Source organism: Arachis duranensis, chromosome 5 (genome assembly GCF_000817695.3).
Source record: "Arachis duranensis cultivar V14167 chromosome 5, aradu.V14167.gnm2.J7QH, whole genome shotgun sequence".
NCBI classification, from domain to species: domain Eukaryota; kingdom Viridiplantae; phylum Streptophyta; class Magnoliopsida; order Fabales; family Fabaceae; genus Arachis; species Arachis duranensis.
Window position 1 is genome coordinate 28,252,499 of NC_029776.3, and position 18,021 is coordinate 28,270,519.

The 18,021-nt window shown below is 34.1% G+C and overlaps 3 protein-coding genes and 1 long non-coding RNA gene across 4 annotated transcripts; 2 read left to right on the plus strand and 2 right to left on the minus strand.

Annotated features, from left to right (window-relative positions):
* Positions 1–289: 289 nt before the first annotated feature.
* LOC110281499 (uric acid degradation bifunctional protein TTL-like) lies at positions 290–2,517 on the plus strand. The gene is made up of 5 exons (XM_021143795.1): positions 290–448; positions 547–648; positions 1,661–1,726; positions 2,146–2,239; positions 2,339–2,517. Exons 1-5 carry the CDS (start codon positions 290–292, stop codon positions 2,515–2,517), a joined length of 600 nt encoding a protein of 199 aa, XP_020999454.1.
* A 4,247-nt stretch (positions 2,518–6,764) lies between these two features.
* Positions 6,765–8,392, plus strand: LOC110281062 (uncharacterized). Its single transcript, XM_021142544.2, has 4 exons — positions 6,765–6,920; positions 7,572–7,664; positions 7,790–7,891; positions 8,000–8,392. The coding sequence occupies exons 1-4, from the start codon at positions 6,765–6,767 to the stop codon at positions 8,390–8,392; spliced, it is 744 nt and encodes a 247-aa protein (XP_020998203.1).
* Positions 8,393–9,233: 841 nt separating this feature from the next.
* Positions 9,234–10,921, minus strand: LOC107488935 (metalloendoproteinase 1-like). The gene has a single exon (XM_016109720.3). It carries the CDS (start codon positions 10,904–10,906, stop codon positions 9,632–9,634), a length of 1,275 nt encoding a protein of 424 aa, XP_015965206.2. The 5' UTR covers positions 10,907–10,921; the 3' UTR covers positions 9,234–9,631.
* A 1,523-nt stretch (positions 10,922–12,444) lies between these two features.
* On the minus strand, positions 12,445–16,295 carry LOC110281065 (uncharacterized). Its single transcript, XR_002375506.2, has 3 exons — positions 15,328–16,295; positions 15,103–15,216; positions 12,445–12,635 (listed from the first exon to the last, which is right to left on the minus strand). It is a non-coding gene; the product is annotated as an uncharacterized LOC110281065 (long non-coding RNA).
* Positions 16,296–18,021: the final 1,726 nt, after the last annotated feature.

Sequence of the window (18,021 nt, forward strand, 5' to 3'; positions counted from 1 at the left end):
ATATATTTGGCTACCAATATATGACCTGCACACTTGTACCTTTCCCCTTATTATACTCTTGAAATTTTATTTATAAGCAAATAGCATAATAATAAAAATCAGTCGTCTGGATCGACTTTGATCTTATTTAATTTTGCCTTTTTTAAGTGTATGTATATTGAGATTTAAATAGCAAGACCTGTATACTTAGAGTTCTCACGCTCACCCTTTTATGTGTTGGGACTAAGCAGGAAAATTGGAAGAGAATGACCTCTTTATGTGTGCCAGCAGCTTTTTTTTCGTCCGCTCGATGCAAGAGGCCTCTCCGTTCTCTTCACTTGAGCACGCAATTTCATTCGCTCGAGATTTATGGTTCAACAAATCGCCTATTAGAACATGGTTGGATGCATTCTCCGCACACAGGCACATAGGTACAGTTATTAGTAGGGCGCCTACTGAACTAATTTCGGTACGTATCCAAACTGATTGACCAATCAATGATTCTATAACCATAACCATAAGACAAAGCCAACTATCAGATGATTTATGCGATTCTGAACGTTGTAGGATTTGTGTCAATTCGGAGCAAAGTATCGAAAGAAATTTGGCTTCGAATTCTTAACAACTACAAATGCTAGACATTCCCATAAAATACTGAAGGAGATCAAGGTATAAATCAACTTATTAAATGTTATTATTGTTATTGTTACTGTTATTATTTTGGACATCACTTTAATAATTTGCAAGATATTAAGTCTCAATGAATATTAACATATATATTATTGATTTTAAAAAAAGTAAAATCAAACTATATATATATATAGAGTACAGTTGCATGCTAGGGATAGGATAACTGGTACAATTATTGGTTTGAATATATAGATATAGTTTCTTATCATTCTATTTTAAATATACATACTCCCATAAGTACTTATTTAGGTCTCCTTAAGTTATTAAAATTTTTTTTGATAAAATATATAGTTTTCTTGTGTTTAATAAAATTCAATAGTAAAAATAAAAATACTAAAAAATAAAAAAATATTTTTTTAGAAGTTATAATTTATTATTTTAATTTTTTTACATAAATTTTTTTAACATAATATATAAACAAACAAATTTTGTTATGTTATTCTATCCAACATAATTGTTAAATAAAAAAATATTTTTATACGAGCTATTTAAATATAATTTTTTTTAAAAATCACTTAAAAGAATTATTATTTTGTAGAAGTTCACTCAAATAGATTCTAAGCAGCACTCAAAATCGTATTAGAGATTGAAACTTGTCTTATGTAACTTATTTTTGGGTCATTGATTAATGCTAATAAACGCATCAACCTTTTTCTTTGAAAGATAGTAATCACTATATATAATGTTGAAATCACAAGAGATAGAGAATAATAACACATGTACTTGTACTAGGTTACTCATGTAATATTGGTAGTATTTTTATGTAGATTTCTTATTTTTAGTATTTTTATTTAGTTTTTAAAATTTTATTTTCTAAGAAAAAAAAACGGTGAAGAAAAACTTGAGATTTTTTCTTTTCTTGTTGGTTATTAATTAATTGCACGAGGACTTTTCCAACATGGTCAAGAATGATCCACAGCTGATTCTATATTCGATTTCAATGGTGATCGCAACAATATAACATAACTATCAAATACTACTAAGTCAACAGATTTTAAATAGTACTAAGGACAAACGTCTTAATGATACTAATCTATTTACTGGTTTGATTATAAAGGTAATATGGGTTTTCAACTTTTTATTAAATTTTGGTTAATGTTTTAAAATTTTCAATTTTTAACTGTATTAGTTTAATTAACGGTATAATTTTTAGAATCTTAAATGGTTTTGCATTATTATGACAGATGCGGATCATCATCTTCGGCTGTGTGCTGTGATTGCTATGAATGAACTTCTTCATAAAGCATCTATATTTTAAGCAAAATCTTTTTTTACTTGTCTCGATCTTTACTGTATTCTTGAAAAAGCAGAACGTAATAAATATTATTAGGTTAAAAGATAAAATTTTGGGATAAATCTTGCTGAATTGAGTCAACAAATCCCCTCCCCATGAACACTTTCAGATTACTCTATGTAATGTCTGCATAGTTTATTGGAATGGTCAATTGTTCTGATGATTCTTTTGTTCTGATTTAGGCTCGATGCGGGAACAATCTCTTGGTTGAACTGGATATTGCGGCCCGAGAGAAATTCTATTTCATACAAAAAGGACTCACAAAAATCTGGGAACGTAAGTCTAACAAACCTTGTAGAATATGACAGCCAGACCATTTTCTCTGTAAAGTTTAGTAATGTTATTCAAATTGTTTTGTTGCGATGTAACTTTCAGGAATATCTCAAGAGGAGCTTCAAGAGAAATCAGAAGATTTAGGGGAGATAGTTTCAAACTCACTGGAAGAAGAACTCGTGCCCAGCAACAGTTCCGACAAGGAGGTTTGGATCGATGACAAGGCTACCTTGAGAAATTATGACCTCAATAAAACACCAGACGAGAACCAGATAGAATGATCCAGCTCTACCCTGATTTCTTCTCATGGTGTTTTTGTCAAATAATATGACTCATTATTAGCTTAGTTGAATCCTAGTAATGTTTTCGTTGTTATGTCTAGTTGTTTTTGTGTTTTTGCACAGAATTCAACATGGATTCATTTCAAACACAAAGATATTTAGTTGACCTATTCAATTTTTTTCGGTACCTTTTTATTACTTTTACTATGGTTAAATTTTTATTGCCTACTTGATGCTAGCTATTCGAAGAATTTGTGGTGAAAATTGTATTTTCAACAAATACAGTATTTAATTCTTGAATTCACTGTCAATATTCAATTAAATAAAACTAATACGTAAGTTAAAGGTTTTCATCCCACCATATCTCCAAATATGTTTAGAAGATTTGAAAAAGTATAATCTATAACAATATATAATGCGGATAGAGGAGTTTGGTATCCACTTCTTTTTTCCTATCTTACCCTTAATTTTATATTCTAAGATTGCGTCCTCAATCATGTACTCATGTAAATTCTATATTAACCCACCAGAGAATTATGTAATTACTTCATTTAGGAGTACATATAATTCACTCTTAAATAGAATCAACATAAAATTATATTTTTTCAATTTTTTAAAATTTACATTATTTATTAAAATAATGATATAATGAATGTACTGTTGCAAAAAAATGAAAATAACTTCATGATTATATTTTTTATTGGAAGAAAACATAACTCAATAAATGTAAAGTCTAATTTAAATAACTATAGTTAAATAAAATAAATAATAAAAAACGGATAACAAATTTAAATTTTTTGTTATTAATATAAAAAGAAATCATTGTTCTCATACACAATGACATAGAATTTTAGCATTATCCTTTTCTATATGCATCTATTTTTTTTAGTTTTTATCCATATTTCTGTGCTTTATTTTAATCTACAACAATATTTATTGAAATATCAATTTAAATTTCAATATTGTCTATATTCTGAAGAAAGGTTTATTATTAAAAAAAATTCTCTTGTATACTGTCAGTTACTTTACATAAAAAATAAATTCACCCATTTTAAACAGCAACTTCATTAAATTCTTATGTAAATCATTGTTGCGTATTTTGATAGAATAAAAATAAAATAGTTTAAACATGATTTTTTTTAAATAAATATACAAAGAATAATTTTTTCCTTTAAATTATCATATAATATTATTTTAATGTACTCTTGGTACCTATAACATAATGATTTTAGTATTATACCTATATTAATTTAAAATTAACTATTCTATATGTTAAAAAAATTAAATAACTTATAAAAAATTTTATTTAGTTATTCAATACAAAATTTTTGAATGCTTGATATCTTAATTCACTACTAGAAATAGGGCTTTTTCGGACAAAAATTTCAAACGAAATTTATTTCGTCTGAATGACTTTTTCATTTCGGACAAATTTGAGACAAATGTTGAACAATTTTTAGTGGAGATATTGAAATAATATATTCTGTCCTAAATTTGTCTAAATTTTGTCCCAAATTTTGGCGCCAAATTTTTTTTGGATAGCGCCAAAATTTTCATACAGATTAGCAACACATTTTGGACAAAAACTATAATTCGTCCGTATTCCATCTGAATATGCGCAATAACTTCAGACAGATTTGGGACGTATTTTGAAAAATGTTAATTTTATCCCAAATTTAAAAGTCTTTTATAGCAATTTTAATTTTAACAAAATATCATATAACTAAGGCTACGCTAATTTTGAAATGATGAAAAATACTTATTTGACAAATTTAAAGGGTGAATAATATATTAACACCAATACTAAAATACGATATAAATAGGATCATGTTATTATAAAATAAAAAAATAATAATTTAATAAATTTGACGAAGGAATAATATATTAAAAAAATTAAATTAATTTTTTAAAATAATAAAAAGCGGCTGAACAAGCACGTTAGTGTCCTGTTGAACCGCTAGTACATAATAAGGCAAATTATATTCGTATGTAGCATCTGTTTTGGTCTTTAATTTGAAATATTTTGGTAGAATATATATCATTATAGTCTTATTGTTTTATATATTGGGATTAGTGACCAAAATTAAACATTGATATATTATCTTTTTACAATTATGAAAATGTGATTTAGTGGTGTTTTATTTGGGGTTTCCATTAGTGAGTTTATATAATTATGAATATAGGCTGAATTAGAAGTGGCCTAGTGGGTTTATACTAACTCAAGGCCCACACCACCATTAAGCCTCGAAGCAGTTAAGGTAAAAAAATGAAAATCAAAACTTCCTCACATGAGCCCCTGTTGCGCGCACAATCCTTCCATAGCTGAACCCTTGTTTTCACTCTCCTTCCTTGGTTGTTTCTGAGCAGCATTTGCGTCGTTGGTGCGTCCTTGCCTCCCTCGCCCTCGTCAGTCACATCCTCTTCCACTCGGTCATAGTGCTCGTTCAGGTAACAAGTTTCAGCTCTTTCATGCTCATAATTATTTTTTTTTTCAATTAACTTAACTTTAATTTGAATTCTATGTGGGTATGAACATTCACAGATGAAATATAAGTCGTTTGGGGGGTTGCATGTTATAATCTTCAATGTAATTGTTCAAGAGGGTTAAAGAATATGGCCACTGATAGTTCCTTCTAATTTCTAAGTTAATTATATTAAGTAAAAAAATATTCTCTTGATTAAAAAAAATTGCGATTTGCACAACTGCCATGAATATGAACATTGATAACGAGAATGGTTAATCTAATGGAGTAGATATTGTTCATGCAAATTAGGGAATATTAACTTTAGTCATATTTTCTTAATTAATTCTGTTAGGATTATTAATGATGGATGTTAATTTTAACCATGGTTTCTTAATTTTTTCTAGTTATGATTATTAATAATGGATGTTAATGTTAATCATAGTACGTTAATTAAAACTATTTGGAATTTAATACACCTGTGATAAATAGGATTATTAAAACAGGTAATTTTAATCATAGTACTGTAATTAATAATTCTGTATATAAGGTATCATTTCTGTATAGAAAATCCTATGGCTTTATTAGTGTCCTGGTCCATTAAAAGCTTTCCCTATGAAAGTTCATTAGATTCTTCTAATTTACATGTAGTTGGAAAAGATGCTACACTAAATGGTTGACCGCATTATGCTGGTGATTATTATATACATTAGCATTTAGCTTATTCATGTTTAAATTAGTAGTTCAGTCATAGGAAAAATAGATTCTATTTATATAATCACTATATGTACATATATACATTGGTTTTTAATATGTTGTTACATAATTAAAATGTGAGTAATGTTATTTGTTGGTTAATTATTCTATTATTTCATGAGGAATTAATTTTTTTTTGGCATGATACATGTGTTTTTACTAGGATTGTAAGATGCCAAGGAAAGCTCGCTTCAAGAAAGGCACAAGAGTGGAGCCACTATGTCAGCAGCCTCCAGCTGCACCTCCTGTGTCTTCACCATCCAATGACGATGACTGGCTCATCCCTCCGCCCCCCAGTAATTCTGGTGTCTCTGCAGCGGCTATTCTGCAACCCTTTCGTCCGCCCAGGAGTGAACCAAGACCTGAGCCACAGGCCGCTAACGATTCACGAGTGACGGAACCGTGCAATGAAGACATTGACCCGGAGGCGAACGAGGTAGACTCGTTTGAGGAACACATTGACAGGATGTTTGCTACTTCTGATGTTGCAAAGCGCAAACGACGAAAGACTACTGAGTTTTGGGATGTTGATCTCATTGGTAACAAGTGTTGAACTTTAAATCTTTTTAATTGATCAGCTTATGATTTTGTTATGCTCCTTACATGTGTTGCACATTGAGCACATAAATTACATTTTTTCTTCTTTATTGTTAGATTCTGAAGGAGTAATCAAGCAAGCTAAAATGAGTGTGAGAGAGGCTATGGAGCGATCTCTTAATGGTAGCAAGATCATCCTGAGGTTCAACGAGGAACTGCAGGCAGTCGGAGATGGAGCTGGCCTGTTGAGTGGCATTCTAGGAGCGCTGGGTTCTGATTACAGCAAATTTCCTATATGTGAAAAGAGTTGGGCAAAGGTGCGGGGCAAAGACAGCGTTTATGACGATTGTATAAAGGTAATGACTTTTGGCATTGTTTAATCATATCAAATCCTTCAACTTGCAATTACTTACAGCTGGACATTGTCGTCGCAGGAGATGTTCCACTTCCAGGATAGAAGTGGTTTAATCAAGAAATCATTTTTTGAAACAAATGGGGAAGTCTTGGAAGGACACAAGGGGGAGGCTGTTTGACTCGCATTACAAACCAAAAAGGACACTTGAGCAGAATCTTGAGCAGCGCTCTGAGGGAATTCCTAGAGAGCATTGGAAGTGGTTCATTGAGTATCGTAATGATCCTGCAACAAAGGTACCTCATTCATTTAATACATATACTTTTTTAAAAAATGAATTTCCTTGAAATCAAAAAATGTAATCCTTTTGTTTGGTTGATATGATTTGGTATAAATAAATAGTTGTTATTCCGATTGGGCTGAATTTGAACCATGTTGATTAATATACATGATTAATTCACTTTAATATATCAATTCCCAGCACAGGCTGTTTGACTAAGATCATAATATATATATGCATGATGCTGAGACACCATTCTTCCTTATTAGAACCTTATTTTGTGTAGGTTATCATATAAGACAATTAATTTAATTTGAGTACCCCTATTATTATAATTTATGCTATATGATTGTTATTGGACTATCTCACAGGGGCTGCTAAATGTTTTTTCCGTTAGTTGTGGTATGAGTTATTGGTGGCATTTGCATATTAGAAATAAAATAATATTGTTAACTTCTTATATGTAAATAGGGACTACATCCGTATAACTATTCTTTTTGTTAAAGCAATACTTAAATTTAGATTACGTACAATTTATTCAAATTCCACACTACTATACTTAATGCCCCATTTTTTTGAGTCTCTTGCAACGTAGGATATATGTATACTATACTTAGCAAGTTTTAGTACTTCATTGCATGCCAAGCTTACTGTTGATTTTTAATAGGCGAAGTGCAAACAAAACGCGCTGAATCGAAAGAAGCAACTTTACACGCACACTGGCGGATCTAAAAGCTTGGCAAGGGCTAGGGAAGAAGAGGTAATATAAACTTGTAATGGAGAATAAGTGGCTTTTAGTGTTGATTTATTCATAGAGTAAACAATGTTAGAAGTATTGAAAAAATTTGTAGAAGTGAAATTCATGGGATAAATTTATTTTCACAGTCACAACTACAAGGGAGGACTGTTGGTAGGGGAGAAGTATGGATTCTAAATCACAAAAGATCTGATGGCAACTATATACATGAAGAAGCTCGGAGGATTGGTGTAAGTACACTTAGTCATACATGTTGTAACATGTTGAGTTTAGCAATGATAATGTCTTGAGTATGCTATTAGCCTGGTGTGATTGTGTAATTATGTTTATGCCTGCAGGAAAAAATTTTTGAGATTGAGCAATTGGATGAATCTACAAGAATATTGTCAGAGAATGATTCCCTTGCCCAAGCTCTGGGCAAAGAGCACCCGGGTAGAGTGCGTGGGATGGGACACGGGCCGACACCAAGTCAACTCTTTCGTCTGAGTTTGCAGCCGCTGGTAGATAGAGCTCAAGTAGAAGAGACCCAAAGGATGCTGTGTGAACTACAAGCGAAGGTGACGACCGAAAAATTGAAGAGGAAAGCAATGGAGGATGAATTAGCAGCAGAGAAGAATAAGAGGCAGGAAATAGAGAGTGTGCTGAGTTATCTGGTCAAACAGCAATGTGGGGAGCTGCCTCCAGACATCGCTGCACGGATGAATTCTTTGGACAGACATGGAGGAACATAGATATTAGGATTTATGTGATACTTAGATTTTCAGTACATGTTTTGTTTATGTTAAATATGGGGCATTAAGTATTAGTCAAGTACTTTACCTTTTTGAATGACTACTGAAATACGTTATTGGCATTATTAAAATAGACATATTAAATTACTTTGTAGTTAAATATTAATGAGTTTTTTTTTCCATAGTGCAGCATTTTATAAATAAAAAAGTTTAATATTCTTTAATTAATTAAGAAAGATGGAAAAAATATATAAAATATAAAAATAACAAAAATTAAGCTACGTTAAGAGCCTTTAAATTAAAATTATTTTAGAAAAAAAGCCTTTAAATTAAAATTAATTTAGAAAAAAAAGGGCCAGATTTATAAAATTATACAAAAAAAAGGCGAAATAGCGGCGATTTTAACCCGCCGCGAATAAAATATGTAAAAAACAAAACCTCAAAATAGCGCCGGTTTCAAAACCGCTGCAAATCAATTTCATTAAATACGATCCTTGAAACTGCGGCGGTTATAAACCGCAACTAAGGATCTCGTCGTAAAACCGCTGATTTGCGGCGGTTATGCCAGCGGTTGCTGGTAACCGCCGCAAAATGTAACTCCCGCGCCCTTATGCACTGCGATTGTTGTTCCGCTGGCAATCTGTTTAGCGGCGGTTCAAAACCGCCGCAATTCGGCTCTTAAACCGCCGCCAAACACCGCTTGTCCTGTAGTGATTATTGTAATTATTACAAGTATAACCATACAAAAATCCACCGATATATATAAAACCACACTCGTTTATTTTCTCCGAAAATGCTGACAACAATTATTGGATAATAATAACATGCATGATCGATCAAGTAAAGTAACTACTTATATTTTATTTGAGAGATACAGTTTCACTAGAAAGTTTGATGACCATACAATTTTATTCTAGAAGACAAATCAAAGTACACTGCTGATAAGGTAACCCATGCATGGTGGCATGGTGCAATACCCAAACAGCATCTAAAGATAGAGAATTGAAGTACATTTCCTCACAACATAGAAATTAATAGATACTTAAAAAGAGTACTATTAGGTACAGAATAATGCTATGCCATGCATGTTATCTATATATAAAAGCATGGTATATTATTTTTTTCGAATATATGTTTTATTTGAAACATATATAATAATCTAACCCAATACTCACTTAACATTTATTTAGGGTTAAACCCATATAAAAAGACACAAGTAGCAAAGTGGACCAAACCAGCTTAGGGCCCGCTGGAGAAATAAACTTTGTGGATCTGCTCTTTATCATTCTTAGAAAGGTGCACCTTCCTTTGCTGGTCAGGCAAAATGGAAGGATACATGATGGAATCCTTGTCAGACGAGTGGCGAAGCCCCACGAGATGACCAATCTGGTGCATCACCACCGTCTCCAAGTCAACCACCCCGAACTTCCACAGCCGCTTGCTGGCCAAGTTGTCGGCGGGATACGCCCAGTATTTAGAGTTATCAAAAAACAGGATCCCATAAGCAAGACCATCGCCACCATCACGAGAATGGTGATCAGAAGAAGAACGACGGCCATTAACAATCTTATGATAATAGGACTGCTTTACCATAACTGTGGCCCCCACCATTTCCACTCCAAATAGTTTGCTGCCGGAAGGCAATGTCGCAATCTTGATGTCCGCCGTATCGTACTCCTTCGTCTCGGTGAAATTGACCACCCCTACGGCAAGCGACCACCGCTTGAACGAATCTCTGAACACATTGATCGCCTTCGGTGAGAACTTGCTCGCTCGAGGAAAACTGTAGGTGAGCTCCCTGCGGGGCTTAGGGAACCAGCCCGTGCCTAGAGGCCATGACAAGCCACGGGTTTCGGAGAGGTGGAAGGTGAAATTCACGTCCGGCACACCGCACCGTAGCAGGGCCATCTGTTCAACAGTTTCTTCGTCTAACATTCCACTAGCTTTCAGATTGAAGAACTTCTGGTAGGTCTTGATAGCTGATTCCGTGCGGGGTTCGAGGGCGTTGGTGAATGATTTGGAGCGCGGCATGTATCCGTATCTGGACAAATACTCTTTCACCGTCTTGAGGCCGTCAATTTCCACACTAATTGACCTACTCTCGATCTCTGACTTTAATTTGAGCCACTTTTCAAGAACTTCTGTAAAATTGGTAGGAAGTTCTCGTTCTTTTAATCTTCCCTTTTCATCTGTATTCTTGAAATGGTTAACGATCTTCCATGGGAATTTCTCGAACCTTCCTTTATTATTGTTGAAATCGGAGATAAGTTTGTCAGATGGTCTGAAATTTATTGCCGATGAGAGTGTTGGGACGGTGTCGAAGAGGACAAAGATGAGTAACAGGGAGAGAAGATATGCTTTCATATTGATGACGAAAGCTATTACTGTATTTCTTGGATATATGAGAGTCTTTGAGTAATGTTTTGAGCACTTGTTGGAGATAACAAGAGAGTATTTATAGAGGATTAGAGGAAGATGACCATGAGGGTTCCACGCACAGCCATCATCAGCCATGGGTCTTCCTCATCAATTCGGAAATTTCGTCACACTTCACCTAGCTGATAATTTAATAATTTAATATGAGAAATGACTTTTCAAAACCAAATTAATTAAATGGAATATATTTGGCACAAAAAATCTTGCGAGCCACCAGTTTTTAACAATTTTAGGTTCCATAGGCAGAATAAATATCAAATTATTTTCAATAAATAAATTTTATTGATTTATATATATGTAAATTTTGATAAATGTGAGTACAAAATATATAACTCATATATATAAATTTTAATATATGTACAAATAAATATAAATTATATATTTTATGTGTGTAAATTTTTAAAAATATGGATGTAAATTATTGTTAGTCAAATATCAATAAAAAATAATATTTATATATCAATTAGTCGAAAAATATTATTTGTATATTAATTTCAGTCACTATTTTTAGTCACTGTATATAAATACGGTAAAATACTATATACATACACAATGTTAAAGAAAATAACCAGAAACCTCTACGCGACAAAACAAAAGAGTTCTCTTCTCCGCAACCAACCCAAAATCTTTTCTGTGTCACTGCTCTTCAGTTTCTTCTCTTCTCCGCATAGCATCATTTACTCTCCTATTCTCAGCGTTGTTTATCTCTTCTTCTCATCACGGTCTTCTCTTCTCTTTTCGGTGGGCTCCACTCTTTTTTTCTCTTCTCCTCTGCTTTTCTCTTCTTCTTAGCGCGCTCCATTCGCCTCTTCTAATCGAAAGTAAGTTTCTCAAATAAATGAGTTGCCAATGCATGTCGATTTATTTTGGTTCTTCTCGTCTTAAGGTTTTGATTCTATTTTTATTGATCAGAATTAGAAAATTTGTTGTTTATTGAAATCAATCCAAAATTTAAATTCAAAATTTAATGAAATTCACAAGCCCAAATGATGAGTTTTGTGCTTTATTTTATTCATATGTTATTAGTTTATGATTCTTGATTTGATTTTAGGATATGTGATTATTTTTTTTTAGTTCTGTTTTAGTCATAATAAAGCTCTGTTATCTTGTCAATGCATTAATTTCATATTTTTTTATTTTTTATTCTTTATATTTTAGGGTTTTGATTTTTTATTATGTAGTTTGTAGTTAAAACTGAAAAAAGTTTTGTTGTTGTGATTAGAATCTATTTAAAGTCATCTGCTTCTAAAGTTGAAGTTGTAAGTAAAAATGATATATTTATTCTTTCATTGCAAACCTTAACTTTGACTGCAATTGAGATTGTCCTGTGATTTCAGTTGTTAATATATAATAAGGAAAAGTCTAGGGGTCAGCAACTTTTGTATTTTTTGGCCAGTACTTAACCATCAAAACAAAAGTGAGTGATCTCTAACTGTAACATCCTAACTACCAAAGCTCACGCTTTCGGCTGCGCGACTCTGATAGCTCGAACATTACGACGACACTTATACTATTTAATACAAAAATATGAGCCTGTTTAAAACTTTAAACCGTGAAACCGCTCCAAAAATACTTTCATCCGATAACATACATCCATAGATACCATACAACTTACAAAAACTCATAAAGAATACATCCATATATATACATACATATATATAAGTAATATTACAAGCATAATCCGATACAATTCATATCCCTCTTACAGAATATATCAAGATAAAGATGAGGGTACAATAAATAATTTACATCAATACAGAACATTTCAATAACTAAATAAACTCTTCGTAACTTCTACGCCCATGTCCTGAAAGGGAAAAAATGTAGGGGGTGAGAACATCATCCTCGAAAGGGTTCTCAGTAGAGGGTTTTTGGGAATTACTGTAATAGGATACGTGAAGATAACCGCACTAGTGATTAATAACCGTCTTATGTCTCTTTTCAAAAACAACGGTTTATAATAAAAGTAAAGTCGAAAATCTTTTCTAAAAGAGGAACCGTTCAATTCTCAAAAACTCAAAAGCCTTTCAAAAAGGTTTAACCATGTTGAATCAAAATAGCCTTTCATATCTTTCCAAATCAGAAACACAAAACCGAAACCAACCATCGGCCCATCTCAATTCAACCACGGCCCTAGGCCCAAACAATCCAACCATGGCCCTAGGCCCAAACAATCCAACCATCAACCAAATCACCACATTCCAATAGAGTCCCAGTGGCAAACACAAATAGGAAGATGCAAGTACAAACAAACAGTTATTGCAAGTAGAACAATTAGCAATTAATCGCATAGGCAAACCAAGTATAATATGCACACCCAAACAATGTCACATAGATGCATATGATGCATGCCTGTCTCTAGTGGCTGATGATATCATCTGTCGGTTATAGAGCCAACCCGACAAGTCCTGGTAGCTAACCATTGGACTGTCCCTCTGTCGTGTCTCCCCAACTCGAGTTATACTCAATATAAGCTTGATCATAATCATGATCCATATCCATCACCCTCACTAGTGAATATTTATAGGGGTGAGCTCGTCCGGAAATTTCACAGTGCCCGGCCACCCTGACGACATAGGGTCAAAAGTGCTTCGAGTCTCAATCTGGAGCACGTGGTGGCTAGCCATTGCTTCCTCCCAGGGAAATCCTCATCTCCGATAGTGGAAGTGCAAAATCACAATTATCAATATCTCAGCATATATGCATTCGTTCTCAGCCATGGATCAACATCCATCTCAGCCATCCGGCTCACGGTTCAATCCAGAACCAGTCAATATTCATAATCATACATAGCCATTTCGGCCCATAATAAAACAGCACTTCCATCATTCGAAATCATCAAATTCATGAAATCGGCATTTAAGCCATAAATCATTTTCTCAATTCATTTCACTTTGAAATCAAGTTTCAACTCTTTTCATCCTTAGCTTTAAGGATCTCATTTCTCAAATCATCTCAGGCTCATAAGCCACTTTTACTCAAGGTAAATTCCCCTTTTAAAAACAATGCCATTCTCGGCACCCTCTTTCCAAAACTCCCATAATCATGGCAAGTTAAAGATCTCTTTGAGATATTCAAAATCACCCATCCAACAATGGGATTTTATAACAAAAGTTTCTCGGTAGAGTCCCAAGTCTTTAGGGGAGAATAACATAACTCATTTCGCCAAATTCATTTAAAATCATTGAAACATTGGCTTTCCGATTTGAGTAATAAAATAGGATCTAAGCCAAACCGAGTCACGTAATCTTTTACTTCTTTCAAAGCCGTTTCCTTTACTTAGGCAAAACTAGCTTCAACTCCCATGACAAATTCTAAAGCGTTTCAACTGTTCAAAATCATTTTAGTCTTGCAAAAGTTCAGAATTCAAAGAGTACTTAAAGCCTTTCTCAAAACATTTCAAAATGAAACTTGCCAATAGACATTCGGGTTCTTTCAAAGTCACTGAAACTCCTCTAATTGAAACCCTCAAGTCAAATTCAAAGGCATAGCCCTTGTCACACCTAAAACAGTTTTAAAACATAAGTTTCATCTAAATAACTTTCTCCCAAAAGAGATACAATGCTTTTCTTAAGAAGCAAGACTAAATCACAATTTCCTCTTTAATAGTTCATTTCAAAAGCATGAATCATCCTTTTTTTGATAATTCAAATAAAATAGTAGAAGTCTTTAACTCATCATCTTTCCAAACAACTTTTCAATAAGGACTCAGATTTTATAGAAATTTTGACAACATCTCCCCTAAAACTTGGACTTTGCCACCCGGTTCGGGTCCCAACTAAACCGTTTCGCAACCCTTTTTCAACAGCCCAATTTCCAAATTAGTCCAAGGCAAGCCAAAATCCAACAGTCATCTCAATTCCATATTTCAAGAAAACCGTTTCAACATCAAATCATTATCAGCCGAATAAACTCATTTCTAATGCTTTAAAGAAAAGGTTCAACAACAATCATTTATCAAAAGCCAGATCATTTAAAGCCAGCCAGGCTGAAATCAAGAGTGTATTCTATTTTACACATTCTCAAGAAAATCCATTCAATTCAAATCAATTTCCAACGGATTCAACTCGATCTCAAAGCTTTAAAAGAATCAGTTTCAAAAGCATTTCATTTCAGAAAGCCACTCAACAGTCAAGTCAAACAAACGCCCATAATCATACAAAACAACCAAACAATACATAGGACTAATACAATCACTAAATACACATCCTCGCATCAGTACCCATATATAATAATTCCAATAACAAACTATAGTTTTTGGAAAGCGCCCCTACCTCAAAACGCAATTCCATAACCCAAACGCCTCACAGAGTCCTTTCCGCCTCAATCCGAACTGACGGCAACCAAAACCTCGGCTCCCAGCCACTTTCGCAATAACCATAGCAACACTAATCGCAACATAAATAATCAGAACTCGACCCCACGTTATCAAAACTCATATTCATTAACCGAACACAACAGAATACTAACGTGAGGCTTTCTAAAACATAAATACTTACTGAACTAGCGAAACGAAGCAGCTGCGATTTCGAACAGGCCCGACAACAGCTCCGGCGGTGACTAGAAGCTCCGATGGATCAACAGAAGAGTTCTCCGGTGACGACAGCGGGGTTTTGGGTGGCCGGAGTGGCAACTTGGACGGCACCCAGGAGCTGGCAGCAGCGGTGATAACCCCATGCCTGCTCCTCCGATCGCATCTCCTCTCCCTCAGATCGAACCGATGGCAGACCCCCCAACAGTGGCGGTGCAGCAGCTCACAGCGCAAGTAGCAGTGGCGGCCTGAACCTCTTTCTTTCCTTCAGATCAGATCGAGCGGATCTCCAGCAGTGACGGCGGCAGACCAGAGCAGTAGAATGGAGGGGATGATGACTGCTCAAACAGCAGCGACAGCACACGACGGCGCGCGACGGCAGCGGCGAGTGCCTCCCTGTGCGTCACCGACTCCACACCCCTCTCTTGGTCTTTCGCTCTCTTCTGGTCACGACTCACGGCGGCGCTGTGCTCCCTCCAAGATTGCGAGCTCCACGGTGGCAAAGCAGTGAGGACGACGGAGTTGGCGGCGAATCCTTCTCTGCGCGACGCTGACTCCATGTCTCTTTCTCTTTCCCCCTTCGGTGTACAATGGTGGCGGCAAGGCGTGGAACGCAGCGACACAACGCGACGATGGCGGTGAGGCCCCGCGGCTCTGACGCGTCTCCTCCTTTCCTTCTTCTCCCTGCCACACTCCGTTCCCTCTTTCTTTCTTTGCTTCGTTTGGCAGCTGTTGCTGCTATGTGTCGCGTGAATGAGGGGAGGAAGGGAAACGGGTAGGGTGCGGCGGCGTTGAGTTGGACGGCGGCGGCAGTGAGGCCCCAGCCATCATCGCCCCTCCTCTCTTCCCCACTCCTCTGATCTGCTACTGTTGCTGCGTATTGGTTTGAGAAAAAAGGGGAAACATTTGTGTTGCTGCTGCTGGGTTGGGTGAGAAGGGAACCGGATCACTGGGTTAGGGTTTTAGGATTAAAGTTTCATTTTCAAAAATTAGGGTTAGGGGCATTTTAGTAATTTCAAATAAGATTGGGAATAATATAGTAATTGAAACCCAAATTAAATCCAACACTATTTGTACATAGAAAATGCTATTTGCTCATCAATTTCACAAATTATTTTCAATAAAATGCCCAAATCTAAAAATTAGAAATAATATACTTAATTTCTTCATTTTCCAAAATAGCAGTAATAATACTTAAAATATTACTTATCTAATCCAAATCATATAAAATCCTTATTATTTCATAACTATCAACCTTATACTTTAAATATAGAAAATAATCCAATAATTATAAAATTGGATAATAATCATAACTTATCTCAAATCCAATAAATCAAAACTTGCCTTAATTATCTTTAATAAAATAATTCTGAAATTAAGGCTATAAATAACTATATGATTTGAGACTTGATCATAATAAGACTTTTCAAAGGTTTTGGGTCTTACACTAACCATTAGATGTAATTTCACACTATTAAAAATACTATTGATGGCCAATTGATGGTTATAAAACACCAAAATTACTGGCCCCTAGCATTGCTCATGTAATAATTATGTTGTGCATTCCAATTCCCCTCTTATTTATTACTTGATGCTAATCTTGTATGCGCGTCAATTAATTTTTTAGTTTGAGGTGGTAATAGTGATAGTGAGAGCTAATTTCTTTCTACAAAATCAAATTGAGGTTAATATGTGACTCTGTGTTGTGTTATGCTATGCACTTCTATTTTGTACCACTTGTATATTTGAAAAGGAGAGAGTGGAGTTCATCTTTTATATGAATTGGCAGCCATTTCGTTAATCTCAAATTGCATTTATGATCATCATCCTCATGCTTGTTTGCTTGATTGTCGATTATATTGATTATTTTGTTGTTTTCTAATTTTTATTATTTTTAACATCAAAACACATTTTTTTTTTAAAATTAAGTGTTTGATTATTATAATTTTATGGAAAGCATTCTTGAATATTGAAATACAACATGGATGTGGCCAGATGATATGTTTTGAATCATGAATGGAGAAAGTTAAGCAAGTATGGATACAAATATTTTTTGCTGTCATATGATGCATCTGGAAGGTTAGACTTAGAAGCAACTTAATATTCAATAATAAGAACTTCAAAATAGAGAAGTGATGCATTCTATCATGTGTTGTATTGATTCTTGGAGAATTCATATATAAGAAAAGAGGTACGTAGTACGAGACGAGGTAATTGTTGCTGTCAAAATAGGTACAGTAAAGTGGGAACTTCGGTCTGGTATAGAGGGGAAAATATATGCAGGCACGAGGCTAAATGAATTGCATCTGTAGAGTAATGAGAAAGTATCATTAGTTATCTATTTTTAAGTTTATTGTGAGTTTTGTTAGGATTTATGTATTTTTAAATTGATGTTGTTGTCTTTGATTTGTCATGTACCTCACCTCGCTTGAAGTGATTTTCTTGAGTGAATAAGTATAAAATTTTAAACATTTAATTTTTGAAATTTTAAATATCATAATTAAATATGTTGTAAATCATATTACAAAATTTAATTATAATCAAAAGTGCTGAAAGTAATAATCAAACTTAAGAATACAAATTAAAGTTTAACCTCATGATATAGTCTGATTATAATTAAACATACACAAAATAATAATTAAACTCAAGAAACTCATACTAT